A 17455-nucleotide genomic window follows, 5' to 3' on the forward strand; every position below is an offset into this window, starting at 1 on the left:
ATTCACGGGTGGTTTGCTGCTGTTTAAAGCATTTTTACCAGCGTTGTTTTTTTGCAAATGTGTTTGTCACAGGGAAAGGTCAAGTTTGTGCCAGAGAATTACACGGCAAATTACACCAATCCGACTCCTGGCTATGACTGCCACATCTCTGTGAATATAAACAATATTTCCTTGGAGACTAGTCATTTTCGGGCCTTCGAATTGAGTCAGGTACAGTGGCTGGCAACAAACAGACGGCTTGAAGAAATATTTCTGAACTGAATGTGAGATGGGTGTGGGATGAAGGACTGCATTAAGGCACTGCTGAATGAAGTCATTCTCTTTCATCTGTTTTTCCTTTTTTTTTTCTTTCCAGTATTACGTGTATGAATTTTCCAGTGACACTGTTGTTGAACGCCCTAGACAGATCTGTCCCTATGTAATAATAGCCTTTCAGTACACTGAACCTAAAATAATGTCAACATTAAATCATAAAAGAATGTAAGCAACTTTACATTATTGTACAATATTCAGTCATGTGCCGCTTTTCCTTGACCATTTTTAAGCATTCTTCTTTTCTCCCTCCCTCCCCCGCCCTTTTTTCTCTAGAATTGAACTTGAAAATAAAGGTAAGAGAACCTCTTGTTGGTTTGATATGTGGTATTTAAATGTAGCTTTATTGGCATTGTTTTCATTTACACATAATTCTTTTTCTGATTTTATTTTTAGTATATTATTGCCCGTGGAGAGGGCAGCTTTCTATCCAGGGGCACCTACTGTGTGATATAGCCCTTAGGTCCCCATATAGTGCTGTGATTCCAGCACAACTGTAAGTATAAGTATATTTTCCCTTTTTCTGTACGCTTGGGTAGCCGCAGAGTGAAATGGAAAAAACCCACAATTTGAGGCTTTATTGACACTGATGCTGGGAATCACAGATGTATCCTTTGGCACCTTAGCTAGAAAGGCAGTTTCCAGCTTCAAGCAGATGTAAAAGCTAAAGGCTCAGTCATAAGCTCAGCTGCACCCCTGCTTAGTGGGGTAAAGAGCCACCTTACTCCCTTACATCGGCTTCGGGTGACCAGACGTCCTGATGTTATCGGAACCGTCCCAATATTAGGGGCTTTGTTTTATTTTGGCAACTATAAACCCCCATCCCAAAAAAGTGTCCTGATTTTTCACACTTGCTATCTGGTCACCCTACATGGGCTACCCTTATCACTTGAACTTTCACAGGGGGTGTGTTAGGGGAGGCCAGCCACTAGCATTTCTGAGCTCCTGCTCCTCCTACTTCCTTCCCATGCACAGAGGTAGCAGTGGCTGCTCTTGCCCCTCCCTTCCCCAGGCTCTGCTGCCCCCTCCCCCACCCCCATGCTGCCAGATGAGCTGGCATCGAGAGGAAGGTGAGCTGCACCAAGAAATGGCATATTTTCCTTTTGCTACATGAGGTGTCTAGTGTTGAGTATTGAGTCTAATACATTATTCCTAGTTTTTCCTTTTCTTTTTTCTATGGCAAATAGACTTTGTTATTATACTAATAAAGTGAAACTGCTGAACTGTAGCTTGGGGAAATGGTGAATAAGATATTAAAGTAAGTGTTTAAAATATTTAGTCAGAATTAGATAACAGTGAAGAATTTAACAAGTTAAAGGGTTTGTAGTCTGTTTGGTGCTAGGGATTTGTTAGTCGCTCATTTTCTTCTGATCATACTTTCCTCCCAGGTCTGCTGTGGTTTTTATAAATTTCGCACGGAGTGTGTGTTGGCCTCGAAGCTAAAAACATATTTATAAAAAGTTTTAAAGTGGGAGAGAGTACAATATATTGTCTTCTGCTTTACGTAGGTTCTTTAGCAAGTAGTGTCAGACAGGCAGGATACTGGCTATAACTCTTCAGGTCAAAAGCTGTTTTCTCCAACATATGCCCCCTGACTTGCAGTAACATGCCACTGTTTAAGGTTTCTTTGGGTCAGTAGAGACCACGTGATGCTGGTCCAGGCCAAAGTCTGGTACAGAATACACAATGCCACCTTTCTGTTGCTGCAGTAGGCATCCACGTGGCTTTGTATCCTAACCATTTCTACCTCATGCGGGACATGCTTTTATTTTTGAGACATCTGATTGGACACTTCACTATTAGGTGGCATCACCTGTATCTATGTTTGTTAATTCTTTCTGATGTCTGCTTTGGTCTGTGGCGACTATTACTCATTTGGCGTCATTGTCAAGCTAGTCAAAGAAGCCATAAATTGGTATTATTTTTAAGAAGTAATTTTTGGGAAGACTATTCTATTTTGTCAACTGAAACTAATTAATTCTGTCAGGTCCACTTCAGTATCCTTTCTCTGGAAGCCAGTAATCAATATGAGAGAGACAAAGTGGGTGATGTAATATTGTTTTATTGGACCAGCTTCTGTTGGTGAAAGAGAGAGAAGTTGGTCCAGTAAACGATATTACCTCATCCATCTTGAGTCTCTCTCAGATCCTGGGACCAGTACAGCTGCAACACTGCAAACAATAAGCCACATATCAGAGCTCTGCTCAGTGGAATGAGAAGTTTTCCGCTTTTCCGTTTTACAATGGTATAATAACCTTAGATTCATCATTTGAGTTAGAACTATACATATATTTCATCTTGACCACTTTTGCTCTTCTTTTGATAGGCCAGCCAAACTGGAAATGAAATACATCATAGGCGTGTCTGATTTGAAAAAAAAGCTACCGGAAGCTGCATTTGGAAAAAGTAATTACACTGAAAATGAAGGTATGTGTAAAATCACTCACAGTATGAATATTTATTTCATAATTTTTCATATGTGGCTTGTTTGCTTTTAAAGCAGCCCTTTTTATAGGGTGACAGAGGATAGCACAAGATACTTCTGCCGTTGCCTATCCACACTCGGAGCCTGAATTTGCACGGTGTTGGGTATCCTCATCTATCATTGATCTCGGGGTACTTTACATCCTGCCTGATCAAACCCATAGTCACTCACTCCTAAGCCAGCAGGAGGCATTCAGCAGCCAATGTGTAGGCCTCATGGCGCTATCTAGCAACCTTTGATAAGCCCAAAGAACAGAGTCTGCAGGGAGCAGCATCCAGCTGTCTACTAGAGGGAGCGCTACCGTGACTTTGGGTGTCTGAGAGTGGGAGAAATTAAATGGGAAGATCCACAGGGCTCTGGGAGAAGCTCGGAAGATACCATTTGAAGTCAAGTGTGAGGAATTCTCATATCGGAGCAAAATTAGGGAGGGGAGAGAAAAGAGATTTACTAAGCTAGTAATTTTATACTGCCCTTGTCACTGTGATATAAAGTATTCGCATAGGGATTTCTTCTTTTCTCTCTCCCTCTGCCCTAGTCAATGGGGTGGGTGGAGGGAGAACAAATGTGAAGAAGAAATGTGTTTCTGTTTTCAAGTTTGGGTCTGTTAGTTTATCTGTCTTTTGGCATGGGATTTTGACCATTAGGATATGGTTTATGGACTCTTAGAACCAATTTTTACCATGCCGAATGATAGATCTAAATATTAATTTGTAACGGAGAATTCTGCTATTGACCTCAGTAGCTGCTAGATAGGGCCCAGTGTCTGTGTTCCACTACACCGCCTATGGAATCCAGGATAGAAAATAGATGGTTTTGATAGCATTCATGAGCATTTTATGACAACTTGTTGTATTTTATATTGCATGGTACATACCTCTGGACAACGCCGCAAAGCTCTGCAAAATCAGTGAAAATACATTAAGTTGCTTTGTCTGCTGCAGTGTTTCAGCTGTGAACTTCCTCTTAAACTGGTGACAGCAGTAGATCAGTGGTTCCCAAACTTGTTCCACCGCTTGTGCAGGGAAAGCCCCGGGCGGGCCGGGCCGGTTTGTTTACCTGCCGCGTCCGCAGGTTCGGCCGATCGCAGCTCCCAGTGGCCGCGGTTCGCTGCTGCAGGCCCATGGGAGCTGCTGGAAGCGGCGGCCAGTACGTTTTTTTCTGTTTTGTATGTCAGAGGTTCATTTAAGTCAGTTATTTAAATATAAAGTGCTCTTTGTTTTCTTCCCAGTCTGTTATCAAGATATTTACTTCAGTTTGTATGAAGTGGAAATTTCCAATAAAGACCAACATAAAATGGATCCATTATTAGAAAACCTAAAGGAAAAGGAGTTGGTAAGAATTATTTTAAGTGATTGTAGTCCAGGGAAAAATGGTCATATTTAATTTTTATGTGAAGATTCTTAGTCTTTAAAAAGGGTGTACAGGACTTTTCCTAAATAATGCAAATTGGCATCTGAGTTACTTAACTTTGAAAAGTGGCATGTTGTATATTTTTAGGTGGGGGACCGTAATTTATGGAGTGTTGACAGAAGATCACAGGGTACAAGTTGTGACCTGATTTCTAGCATGAATTAAACACAGCAATGAATACAATGCATTTTTCAAGGCCTTTGAGTCTTCCTTTATGGCTTGCCGAGATGGGTTGGTTTTTTTTACTATTGCACACTAAATCATATAGTTAAAGGGCTCTTAGTGCATTATATCTATTAAGCTGGTGGAGACTGATTGCTGCAATGCAAGCAGAATGACGAATTACTGAGCAAAGGATACCAGGTGCTCCACTCTCAGAGTTCTCCTTTATGGCTGATAAGGAGCCCCAATCCAACCAGATATTTGGCAGCTGTCCCCTAGAAGCTTCATAGGCTTCCTGAGTTCTGAAATTGTGGAGGCTATGCTGTGATCTGAAAAAGAATTTCTCCTCCTGACTCAGAGCTAGGGGGCCAAATCCTCACCTGATGTAAACTGGCAAGGTTCTGTTGACTTCAGGTACGGTATGCTGATGTATACCAGCTGAGGACTGGCCCAAGGTCTGCAGCCTTCTACAGCTTCTCATTGTTCAGAAAGGCTGAAGAGGTTGATGGCTGGATTTCCATCTTGTGTGACATGGGTAGAATCAGTGCTTAATTTGTGCCAGGGCTTGCCTCAGGGCTGAGCCCTGGCACCTCTGGGCTTGGCAGTTCATAGCCCTGGCACCTCTGGGCTTGCTGCGTCAGTTTTGAATGTAAAAAAATTGCTTGAGCCCCGGCACCTCTTTCATTACAAATTAAGCACTGGTAGAATGGAATCTCAGAGGAGCCTATGAAGTCAAGGTTTCACAGTGGTGGTGAATGGGAATTGGGAATTGAGTGCAAATAAGAACATTTCATAGTTGTATTTAAAGTATCAAAAAATAGTCAAATTGGGCTGAAAAGCCTCTTCTGTGTTTCAAGGAGGAGGCAGCAAGCATTGCCCCGTTCTGTTTTGTGGCTTTTTATTATATTATTATTATTTACCATTTATTTATGTTAGTTAATTGCTGGTAATTTTACTTCATTGGCACCTAATTGAAAGTGAAACTAAAATTACTAGCATCATAGTTTCACTTTCAGTTGTATGTGCGTACATACATACTCTTCTTGCTGTCTAAAAATGAAAGTGATATTGGGGTAAGTTGTGCTGCTTGAAATCAAACTGCACCTATTTTGTTCAGGATAAATTTTTGAACTGTATTTTAAACTCTGATGTTTAATTAGCGTTTGGCTTTCCTCATCCTTCCTGCTTGCAGCCTTCATAATGATAAGAAATGTCATTGTTTTATTTATTTGGATGCGCATTGTAATAACTTTGTGATGAACTTGGCTTTTATTCTTTTCACGTACTGGTTCAAAACAACTATAAAATGTTTTAACATTCATTTCTTTAAATATTAAATAGTGAAAATATTTAATGTTTCTAAATTACTGTATTTTCACTGAATTTTTTTTTTTTTTTTACTTTTCCCATTTTATATTGCTGATATTCATAAGTCAAACACATGTAACATTTTATTTTCACTATAGTTTGGTGATGTGGGTGTAACTGTTTATTGTATGCTGGTAGGATACTGGAGTTTTATTTCGCTCCTACTCTTGGATTTATTTGGACAAATTTTCTTAGTTTTGCGTGTGTATCTGTATATAATTATTAAGAAATAAGGGGGGAGTGGATAATTTGGGGGATTGATAATAGACTATATGGAACATTTCATCTATGGGTCACTAGCTCAAATTGGTACAGGCTGGTACTGACTGAAACGTTTTTACCATCTGACTGTGGTTCATTGACCTCATATATAGGAAATGAGTGAGTTGATCATTCTGGTCTATTTCTTAGAGAACAGTTACATTAGAAAATCATCCCAGCTGGCACTCTTGTTGATGATCTCAGCACAGGCTGAGAGGTCTAGAGGCTGAACTGCTGCCTTATCTCTAGAGGTTTCGCTGCTAAGATTTTGTTGAGACACATTGGTGGGAAAACCCGCAGTGCTGGTGACTATGCTGTGTGTCTTTAGTGAGTAATGAATTTGCTCTAAAGGAAAAGAAAAAACTCACTATAGTTTCATATGCACTTATTCTAGGCAATCATCAAATATTTACAAGATCAAGGGTTTCTTATTTTACTTACATCCTCTGCGTTAACAGGTGACAAAGGTAAGAATTTACTAAGGTCTAAATAAATATTTCACATTGTATGCTTTTTTTTAAATTGTAGAACACTCTCTTTTTTATAAATAAACTGCATTTTCTTCTTTTTTTTTTTTACAGGTTTTGACCTAGATGAGCCCATCAGTCTCCAAGCGTTGTTTTTATTCACTTCCTCTAGATCAGTATGTTTGACAGGTAGGGTGTTCTGTTTGCATCTATTATATGTGTGAAAATATTGAACTGGTATAAAACACAGCATTTGTATTTTGATTACATGATTCCCTTTAGGCCTCTTGGTCAGCAGATTCTAAAACTCTAATACTGATGGAATTATAAACAGTGGTTTACCTATTATAAATCTTTGAATGATATTTTCAGTAAGAACTAGAAGTTAAGTATAGGAGCTTTGTTGACTAAAGCACTACTTACGTTCACTGCTGTTTGTGGTCTCTAAGATTTGCCTATGTTTTATGTAAAAAAAAAAAAAAAAAAAAAAATCGAATGAATGGAAAATGAAGGTTGCAAATTTAAACACACACAAATCTCGAAATATAATACAATTTCAACTTCAGTGTTATATTCACATAACATTTTATATCTGTATATTAATTTTATACCATGCCTTATAGAGGGTGATGGTATTAATGTGTAAAGTTTATTTATTTAATCATGTGAAAAAATGGTTATTCACTTTTTACTGCCCCGCCTGCAGTCTTTTCACTAATTCACCTCAGCAGGGAATACTTCTAATATTGCAAACCTCTGAACAGTACAAGGCAAGCAGCAAATGGGGGGGCACATTACCCCATATCGCTCACAGACACACGCACACACACACCCCCTATCATCTCTGGTGGATCATAAGATACTGGACTATAGATCTGTGTAATCCCAGTGAACAGTAAAGCTATTTAAAGTCATGTGTTTAAACATGTATTATAACTTCCTCCTGGGACCTGTAGAATTCATCGCATAGTAACTAAGGGTACGTCTACAGAGCAAAAAAAGACTCTGGCTCTCAGGACTCCTCCTGCGGGGCTAAAAATAGCCAGGTAGATGCTTGGGCTAGATCCTAGGCTGCAAGACCCTCCCCTGTCCCCGGGTTCCAGAGCCCGGACTCCAGCCCAGGGCCAACCATTTAAGCTGCTATTTTTAGCATTGCAGCGTGAGCCCAAGTCAGGTGACCCAGGCTCTCGGACTCGCTGCAATGCTTTTTTCTTGCTGTGAGGATGTACTGTAACGCAACTAACTAGACTGTACAGGTGGAAGGATACAACAAATTGTAGCACTCAAAATGTTACAATTCTAAAATAGTTTCTGAAACAACTTTTCATTTTAAACATATGAAATATAATACGTGATGCTGGTAGAAAAGTTGTATTTGCTTCTCCTTTTAAATGACCTGTGTAACTTTTGGCTTTGTTTTTGGTGATTCATCCTAAACTCAAGCCAGTAAAACATTACATCAACACACACTATCATGTATTTTATTCTGTTCTTGTTTTAGTGATTATTGGGCTGACAATGTGCTTCGGTGCCGTACAGCACACAAATAAAAACAAACCAGGCCTTAAAGAGCTCACGATTTAGAAAGTAGACAGGATCCAATTGGAAATCCAGAGGTGGGGGGAGTTTAGCTTGTATTCATAATTTGAACTAAGCTATAAACTCTCTTCCTTCGGGCAGCTGTGGCAGAAATAGGCTTTTAAATGTAATTTGGATGAAAAGATGACTGTAGCTTGGCACACTGCTTTGGGAATGGCATTCCATGCTTGGGGTGGGAGGAGACATATGGAGACTAATGTGAGAGAAGGAAATCACAGAAAATGGCAGAGCAAGAAGGGGAAAATGTGATAGCAGACAAGATCCAAGATGTAGGCTGGGATAGAGTTATGGATAGCTTTGAAGATGCATGTGAGAATTTTAAACTTGATGTGTCTCCAAAGGGAAGCTACTGGAGGGGATTCAGAACGCGGGGTGAGATGGTCAGTCTGTGAAGGAAGATAATTTTGATGGCCACATTTTGGACAGACTGGAGTGGGGATGATGTGGGTGTCACTGAGGCCAGAGGGGAGGATTTTGCTGTAGTCAAGGCAGGAAATTATTGGAGCCCAGCGCTGCCCAGATGAATGGGACAGAGAGGACAGAGCTTTGATGTGTTGTGGAGAATGAAGTGGCAGGTTTGAGCACAGTGTGGATGTGGGAAGGAGTTTGCCATTACTTCCTGGTTCCAAGCCAGGAAAAGAGGGAAGAGGAGAGGATAATGTATAGTAATTAGAGTACTAATTATATTACAGTTCTTAAATTATATTGATAGTCTAATTTTAATTAGATTGCACTGTAGGATTTTAACGTTTAGTAGCTTCCAGTTGTTGGTTTCAACAGGACTCCTTTTTAGGTTGCTGTTTAATTTCAGTTATCTGAATGAGCTATTGTAGACCTGTGTTAACCCAGTTCAAATCTTGCTTTCCTGCCAGAACTGAACTTTCTCCTTCCCAGTGTTAAAAATAAAGTTGTCATAGACCAGGGGTGGCCAACCTGAGCCTCAGAAGGAGCCAGAATTTACCAGTGTACATTGCCAAAGAGCCACAGTAATACGTCAGCAGCCCCCCATCAGCTCCAGCCTGCAACGCCTCCCACCTGCCGGTGGCCCCGCCAGTCAGCACCTGCCGCAATCAGCTGTTTCGCATGCACAGGAGGCTCTGTGGGGGAGGAGCGAGGGCATGGCAGACTTGGGGAAAGGGGCAGAGACCTTGGGGGAGGGGGTGGAGTGGGGGCAGGGCTTGGGGCAAAGCAGGGGGTTGAGCAGTGAGCACCCCCCAGCACACTGGAAAGTTGGCATCTATAGCTCCAGCCCTGGAGTCAGTGCCTATACAAGGAGCCGTATGTTAACTTCTGAAGAGCCACAGGTTGGCCACCCCTGTTATAGACCCTCTCCTAGCTCTGAGGGGAGGAGTGGAGAGCCTTTTGGTTGGCTCTGTCCTGGGGTTTTGTGAGGCTATGAAGATGGCAAGATGGAAAAAGGAGGGCAAAGGGAGAGGAGAAGAGAGGTGGCGCTGAATTTACTCAGTTGCTGTTTCTCACTTTAGAATTCTAAGAATTAATAGTCATGCCAACTCTGCACATACAGCGACGGGGGCTAAATTAGCTGTTACCCCTCAAGAAAGAGATCTTGGAGTCATTGTGGATAATTCTCTGAAAACAGCCACTCTATGGGCAGCCACAGTCAAAACAGCGAACAGAATGTTGGGAATCATTAAGAAAGGGAGAGATGATAAGATAGAAAATATCATGTTGCCTCTCTATAAATCTATGGTACGCCCACCTCTTGAATACTGCGTGCAGATGTGGTCGCCCCATGTCAAAAAAGATATATTGGAATTGGAAAAGGTGCAGAGAAGGGCAACAAAAATGGTTAGGGGTATCGAGTGGTTTCTGTATCAGGAGAGATTAATAAGACTGGGACATTTTCCGCTTGGAAAAGAGATGACTAAGGGGGGATATGATTGAGGTCTATAAAATCATGACTGGTGTGGAGAAAGTAAATAAGGAAGTGTTACTCACTCCTTCTCATAACACAAGAACTAGGAGTAACCCAATGAAATTAATAGGCAGCTGGTTTAAAACAAACAAAAGGAAATATTTCTTCCCCCAATGCACAGTCAACCCATGGAATTCTTTGCCAGAGGATGTCGTGAAGGCCAAGACTATAACCGAGTTAAAAAAAGAACTAGATAAGTTCATGGAGGATAGGTCCATCAATGGCTATTAGCCAGGATTGGCAGGGATGGTGTTTCTAGTCTCCCAGAAGCTGGGAATGGGTGACCGAGGATGGATCACTTGATGATTCCCTGTTCTGTTCATTCCTTCTGGGGAACCTGGCATTGGGCACTGTCGGAAGACAGGATACTGGGCTAGATGGACCTTTGGTCTGACCCAATATGGCCATTCTTATGCCGTTGGAGATTTGAGGCTTTGAAAATTAACAGTGTCTGTTGTGAGCCTACCTAAGGATATATCTCAGAGGTGGGCAAACTATGGCCCATGGGCCACATCCGGCCCGTGGGACCCTCCTGCCCGTCCCCTGAGCTCCTGGTCCGGGAGGCTAGCCCCCGGCCCCTCCCCCGCAGTCTCAGCTCACTGTGCCGCCGGCACAATGCTCTGTCTGTCCTGGTGCTCTGGGCAGCGCTGCTGTAGCGCCGCCAGTCACCGGTGCTCCAGGCAGCGCAGTAAAGGGGCAGGGGAGTTTGGGGAGGGTGGTCAGAGGCGGGGGTGTGGATAGGGGTCGGGGCGGTCAGAGGGCGGGGAACAGGGGTCCCCAGGGGGCAGTCAGGAAGGAGGGGGGGTTGGATGGGGCGGCAGGGGGCAGTCGGGGCAGGGGTTCCAGGGGCAGCAGGGGACAGGGAGAAGGGGTGCTTGGATGGGGCAGGGGTCCCGGGGCGGCAGTCAGGAATGAGAGGAGGGGTTGGATGGGGTGGCGGGGGGCAGTCAGGGGACAGGGAGCAGGGGGGGTGGATGGGGCAGGAGTCCTGGGGGGGCTGTCAGGGAACAGGGCGGGTTGGATGGGGCAGGAGTCCTGGGGGGGGGCGAGAAGCAGGGGGGGTTGGATAGGGGGCGGGGGCCGGGCCACGCCTGGCTGTTTGGGGAAGCACAGCCTCCCCTAAGCAGCCCTCTGTACAATTTCGGAAACCCGATGCAGCCCTCAGGCCAAAAAGTTTGCCCGCCCGTGGTATATCTGCACAACGTTTGGCAGCAAGCCTCCCACCCCTGGCCAACAGACTTGGGCTGGCAGGGCTGGTGCTCTAAAAATAGCTGTGTAAACAGCACTTTGAAGTTTCAGCTCAAGTTGGAGCCTGGGCTCTGAAGCCCACCCGATGTGAAGAGTGCAGGATACGTGTAATACGACGGGGGTTGCTCAATCCAGTGAACAGATGAGCTGCTGCGTTCTTGAACAAGCAACGGGCAGGGGAGCAGCACGGCTGGGAGCCTTGCTAAGAGTGACACATGTCAATCAAGTCTTGGGCTCGCCAGGGCTTGTGTTGCCATTGTGAGATTGCAGTAGGCTAAATAATAAAGCAGGTTGCACAAATTGGGCATCTGGCAAAACCCAGCAAGCCGTGTCTCACATTGGTTATTCATGAAATGGGTGTGGTTGAAAAGCATCTGACTCTACCTTCAAATGAATTCCCCCAAACAGCAGGGACATTTAACAAATGGAAATCCGTACCTTCAGCAAGTTGGCTGTTTCCCTAATGTTGAAGACAATGGGTAGTAAAATTCTGGCCGCACTGAAGTCAATGGTAAAACTCCCAGTGGGTGAAATGCTGGCCCCATTAAAGGCAATGTGTCCAGCTGAGAGTAACATTCTGGCATTATTTATTTGTATTACCTTAGCGCCTCCTGTTTATACCCTCTTTTCCCTATTCTGCACAACGTACTATATGTCTTTTGTTTAGTAGAACTGTAGTTTCCAAGCCAATTACTTTCTCCAGCGGTCGGTATAGTAAAGATGCAAATACTATTGAAGATAGCATCTAAACAGGGAGATAAACAGCACAGGCCAACCCCAGTTACCTGAATTTTGAGGTATCTCAAATTTTAAATTGGTATGGAACCAAAAATTCATTTATTCAAAACTCTGTTTATCCCAGCATTTCAGTTTTCCTTGGAAACATTCAGATAACTGAACTTGATCTGTGTATGATATGTAATGTTACACTTTTCTGTAAAGCCTCTGTAATAACTTGCACAACGGGGCAAGCTAATGAAAGAGAATTAGCTTAGAATTTCTTTCTTGACTGCGAGGGGTCTAGTCTATGTTTGTTATCCATGTGGAACTCTCCTTATCTTTAGCAGGAGTTAAAAGCATCCATCAAAGTGAGGAGACTGTTTTTGGGATAACTTTTTGTGGGTTTTTCAGATCTTTAACATTACTTTAGCATTGATATGTTTGTGTGTCTGCGTGATCATATTGTTATATTATTGAAGTACTTTTTTTTTCCCCCCCAGTAAAAAAACAGGAATTGAACTGTGAAAACAAACTCAACGAGATCTCTTTAAAAGTAACCTCTGTTTTGCCTGGCCTTCACTATGCCATACAGGAAGCGACAGCATGTCCACCTGAGGCGGGACTCCATTCCAGCATTTTGGTGAAGCGGTACTTCCAGAAATTTGCAAAACTTGCTAAAAATTCACTTGCAGCTTCTGGCACAAATGACAATTTGCCCCTTTCTTGTGATCCATCACCAAATAAGTCTGAAAGTGTTTCTCCTTCTGAAAAATGCCCGAAACAGTCATTTTCCCAACTGCAGTCTTACCTTTCTGACCCCAGCAGCTATTCTTTGGAAATGTCCGTGGCCTTAGACTGTTTGGCGGGCAATCCTCAGTCCCTGTGCGGCATTTCTGACAGAACCTGTGAAGCTGACTTGGCTTTCGTTTTGCCACCGGACTCTGTGCTTCCTGACATAGCAGCAGAGATCAGAGTTGAAACTGAAAAACCTAAGAATATTCCAGAATTGAACCAGTTCCAGGAAGATACCAAGGTGGAAATGAACCCAGCAGCTAATCTGAAGATGCAGCAGAATAAGAGGAAATCCAACAGAGCCATTGTCAGCAGCACAAAGAAGAAATGGGCCCCTTTGAAAATTCTTTCTGTGGTGGACAGCAACAGAAAAGGGACCAAAAAGAAAAGGATGAATGTTTCTTTTCCTTTTCCCAAAAAACAAGGACTCACAACAAATTCTAATGAACCCACACTTAAATTAGCAAATTTGCAGTTTCCACATAAAAGGAAAAGAGGTAAGCACCATATAAACCAACTCGCTCAAAAAAACTCATCCTATATATAATCCATGTCTGAAGTTTAAAACTCGATCACAGTTGTCTTACCTTGTTTGTGTGCTGATATACTTAAGGAACACCACTCGATTCCTACCTTGGGTGAGAATGTTAATAATAATAAACAGGTTTCCAATATCTCGGGCAGGTAGATCAGTTGCTGAGTCATCCCTTGTTGCTAGTTGATTGAAAGACTTCCTTTCATGGTTTTCCTTCTGGCTTCCTTACAGGGGACTCTCCTTCTCACTATGACCCTGATGACACTAGGTGAAAAAACATGGTGATAAGCTTGCAGCTAAAATGCCTTGGGCATGCAAAGCTGTTGTCGTATATGTCCACACACAGCAGTCGTTCCAGACATTTTAGAAGTGTGTGTTTGTATCAGTAGCTGCAACATCAGGAGCTGGTCTTTAGTTCAGGTTAGGCTGAATTTGTGGAGTCTACAATGGTTTCTCCTCCATGTGGATTGGAAACTATGAGTATGGCTGCACCTGTTCAACCGACATGCCAAACTCCATCCTGCACTGCGCTGCCTTCCATTTGGAAATTACCCAAAAGCTTCTGCTCCTGGCTACAGTTCTGAGCAATATGAGACAAGGGCTCAGAAGCCACTTGGGATGCTAAATAAATACATCTAGGCTTTACATCTAGATGTGCCAAGCAGGAGGAGTACAGTAACGTGCCAAACGAGTTCACACTGATCAAGTGTTGATTCTTGGACAGTGACAGTGTTGAGAAATAGTGCACTAAGATAAGCTTGTGTGTTGAAGCTTAAATTTTAATAAGCACTTGCTGGTTACTTTCAGTCATATACCCCTCTTTCTAAAATCAAATATTTTAAACCAATTGTCATCTGGCCTGTGTTGTCACCAGTGCTTACTTGTCAGCAGTAACTCGTACATTCCTATGTCTATTGAAACTAGTGTTTCTTTTTAAAAAAAATTTTTTAACTAACCCCCCTTTAAAAAGAGCTTTTTTCATCCAAGGTGCTGAGGTACTGTCTGCAGAATTTGTACACAGAACACAATCTGAGCCTACAACTAAAGGAACGTCTTCGCCTGAAGATACTAGCTTGGCTACCAAGAAACCAAGGAAACTTAAGCAACCAGATGCAAAAAATGATCAGATTTCTGAGCAAGTCGCAAAGCAAACAAAAAGTAAGACCATAAAAACCATACCTAAAGGGAGCTGTAAGCCTAAAGCCATACAGCAATTGGAACCTGGTAAGAATGTTGTTCTTTGTGTAACTTTTCATCTAAAATATTAGGGATATCATGAATATCATATTTGATTTGTAAATCGTTCCAGCCTCTTTGAGACACTTCCTAATCACTCAGATAGTAAGCTTGGAAAATGTGCAGTTCTCTGATCATTCAAACTGCTCTTTTCACATCTGAAAATGGCTCATGCTTTTAAACTGCTTTAAGGCAAATTGTGTAACATGTCTTATAAGCCCAATTTATATTTGGCATCTGACCAGGTTTTTAGCTTATTACACTGTAAATCCAGTGCTTTTAAAAATAGTGAAATTGCCACAACTCAAAAGAATAAACTAGAGAGAGTTTCAAAAGCAGCGTGGAAAGCCTGTTTATACAGTATGTGCAAATGTTGGCTTGCAAAGACTCTCTGTCTACAACTGAGAACTAGTGCCAGAATAAACGATGGAACAGGAAAGCCCTTACATTTTTTAAACTCAGCATGTTTTACAACATCCTTCTCTAGATCTCTGTCTCCAGTCTTTCTTTCTCTCTGGCCCCTTTGCCAAGTGGAGAGAAGGTTTTGGAGAGTAATCTCACTCCCTGGACTCAAATTATGAATCGTTATTCTTTTACTACAGACCATAAAAAATAAGCAGTGCTGTCTGTGGTGTAAGCAATATACTTCATTCAGCGTTTGTTAGATTAGCACTCGTCTCCCACCTGTGCACTGGCTGGGCAGAGGTGAGGTGGAGTCTCAAAGTTGAGCACCAGGCCCCTCCAGTGTCTTGTTTATGCCCTCAGAGGGCACGTCCTGTTTTGGTTTGGTTACTCACGTACGTAGATATGTAATATTTTAGGGAAAGAAACTGGGAGCAGAGTCCCAGCATGTGCCAAAAAAAGGGAAAATTTTTAGGAAGAAGAAAAACACAACTTAAATGCCTTGCTACAGAGCCAGAGTTTAGCCTTCAGGACACTATACAGAGCGTATCTTTTCATGGCTTTGCATGAAGAGTGGGAAGGGATATTTTTGTCCTGTTTTTTATTATGAGTCTACTTTATGTAATGTTATATAATTTTTGTATTGTTTTTATATGCACGTGCTCAGAGACATGGTGGTGGGTGCATTTTAAACATTGGTTAAATAAATAAATAAATGAATATTCCTGACGCTCTGGAGTTTTGTGTCACTAGCTGACTTCCAGGAGGCACCATAATTGTGCCTGGATCTGTGTAAAGTGCACAGTCTTTGAGATGCATGTATCTGTGTTACGCACTAGGAAGAACTGATTATGCACTACTTGGAAGCATGCATCAGTGGGGTGTGTTTCCTCTTTTTAAAGACTTCAGAAACTATGTGGAGAAGTAAAAGCAAACCACTGTTCGTGCAACATGAAGATTGCAAATTAAAATGAAAAAAGGGAGGAAATGTAAAAGTAAGGTTGAAGAGCAGTTAAATTGTATATATGTCGTATTTTTCCTTACTGGCTGTATTGTTTAAATGTATACTCGAATATATTCAGTATGTGCAGCGCGTTCAAGTTAAGATTCTATTACACCGTAAACTCACAGCCTCTCTCTGCACAGCTCCTTGCACAGCAAAGCGAATCCTAAAATGCTACTGTAACAACAATAGCAAAATTAACTTTTGTATTTCTTGAACTTTTATTTTAAATTTGCAAATTTACCATCTTTATACTTGCAGACTGGGTATATTTGAGGTGGAAATAATTGAGAAGTAATAAATGCCATGATGCCATTTGGACAGTCACTTTCAAGAGCAGAACTCTACTTTAAGTATTTCTCATGATAGAAATAAGTGGTTCAGTATTTATTATCTGATTTTGTTTTTCTTATGCAGTAAAGAAAGAGACTTTGTCACTGTCATCAAATGAAGTTCCATCAGAAAGTCAAGGGACAGTCAGTGGCGTAAATGAGACTTACACACACAGTGTTACTGCTCAAGATGTCAACCTGACTCTGAAAGGAAGTAACTGTGAATCGCATGGGTTGAATTTGTTGGCTGATCTAGCTCTGAGCTCTTGCATTCCTCCACTTGATCATAAAGATAGTAGAGTTGCCTCTCCTTATGACCTGTCAAAAGAGCGACGCTCTCTTCGGAAAAGGAAGCCTTCGCGAATTGCTTCAGATCATGAATACCACAGGGTGGATAAACATCTAAAGGGAGGATCCTCTTCTAGCCAAACAGAGAATCAGAAACTTTCTTCTCCTGCAAAATCTGATTTAAGAAAAGACTTAGCTGCTATCCCAAGAGATAAAAGCCCTGTAATTTCCAGCAAGAAGAACTGCACAAGCCCTAACTCTGCCAAAGCCCGGCCATTGCTTTCCAAGGAGGTGCTAGATACTTCAGATGTGAACAAGCATTCTTCTATTGCCTCTGAGCACTCTTATGCCTCACAGATATCAGAACATTCTAAAAAAAGCGCCCTCCCAAAAGGAGCACAGGGCCCTGCTGCCTTCAGAAATGGAGCTAAAAGTGCTAAATCGAGTCCTCTAGTTGGGAAAGTTCTGCCTTTCCGGCATCAGCAGAACAATACTCATACGCAGAAGCCATTTGACGACTTGGTGGTAAAACGCAGAAGAGGTGCCCTTTCTTCCAGGTTGAAGGAAGACTTCTCCAAGTCTCACACAGTGAAGAGCTGTGATGGATCTGTTAAGGTGACATGTCAATGGGAAGCTGAATACCTCTTCAATTTAGATAGCAAATACACCAACAATTCTTTAGAGAAAACTGTAATTCGTGCTCTGCATGGGTAAGTGGCTCAGTGGTGGGTAGATAGATATTTCTTACCCTGTCTTCTCTACAGTACTTCTGGAGCACTGTTGAAAAGGGGATTCTTTGGCCTGGTCTACGCTATAGAGGTAGGTTGACAAAAGGCAGCTTATGTCGACCTAACTATGTCAGTGTCTAAGCTACAGCCTTGCTCCTGCCAATGTAAGGG

At 42.2% G+C, this 17455-nt stretch overlaps 1 protein-coding gene and 1 long non-coding RNA gene across 9 annotated transcripts in view; one reads left to right on the forward strand and one right to left on the reverse strand.

Moving 5' to 3' along the window:
• The window catches only part of TASOR2 (transcription activation suppressor family member 2), a 78256-nt gene that overhangs the window by 33264 nt on the left and 27537 nt on the right, over positions 1-17455 (forward strand). For 7 of the 8 annotated variants that reach the window (XM_043521062.1, XM_043521066.1, XM_037889392.2 and 4 more), the window contains exons 6-16: positions 73-210; positions 356-480; positions 589-608; positions 709-808; positions 2639-2739; positions 4026-4129; positions 6393-6465; positions 6580-6654; positions 12469-13257; positions 14283-14519; positions 16354-17266. In XM_043521062.1, the coding sequence (XP_043376997.1) occupies positions 73-210; positions 356-480; positions 589-608; positions 709-808; positions 2639-2739; positions 4026-4129; positions 6393-6465; positions 6580-6654; positions 12469-13257; positions 14283-14519; positions 16354-17266 (2675 nt within the window). The remainder of the gene's footprint in view (positions 1-72; positions 211-355; positions 481-588; positions 609-708; positions 809-2638; positions 2740-4025; positions 4130-6392; positions 6466-6579; positions 6655-12468; positions 13258-14282; positions 14520-16353; positions 17267-17455) is intronic. The other variant, XM_037889389.2, reaches the window with a different exon arrangement.
• The window catches only part of LOC119565084, a 49985-nt gene that overhangs the window by 18046 nt on the left and 14484 nt on the right, over positions 1-17455 (reverse strand). Inside the window, exons 2-5 of the long non-coding RNA XR_005223823.2 lie at positions 13348-13559; positions 12777-13110; positions 6889-6920; positions 3672-4111 (exon numbers count right to left, since the gene is read on the reverse strand). This is a non-coding gene — a long non-coding RNA (uncharacterized LOC119565084). The remainder of the gene's footprint in view (positions 1-3671; positions 4112-6888; positions 6921-12776; positions 13111-13347; positions 13560-17455) is intronic.

This window comes from Chelonia mydas, chromosome 1 (assembly GCF_015237465.2).
Source record: "Chelonia mydas isolate rCheMyd1 chromosome 1, rCheMyd1.pri.v2, whole genome shotgun sequence".
Lineage (NCBI taxonomy): Eukaryota > Metazoa > Chordata > Testudines > Cheloniidae > Chelonia > Chelonia mydas.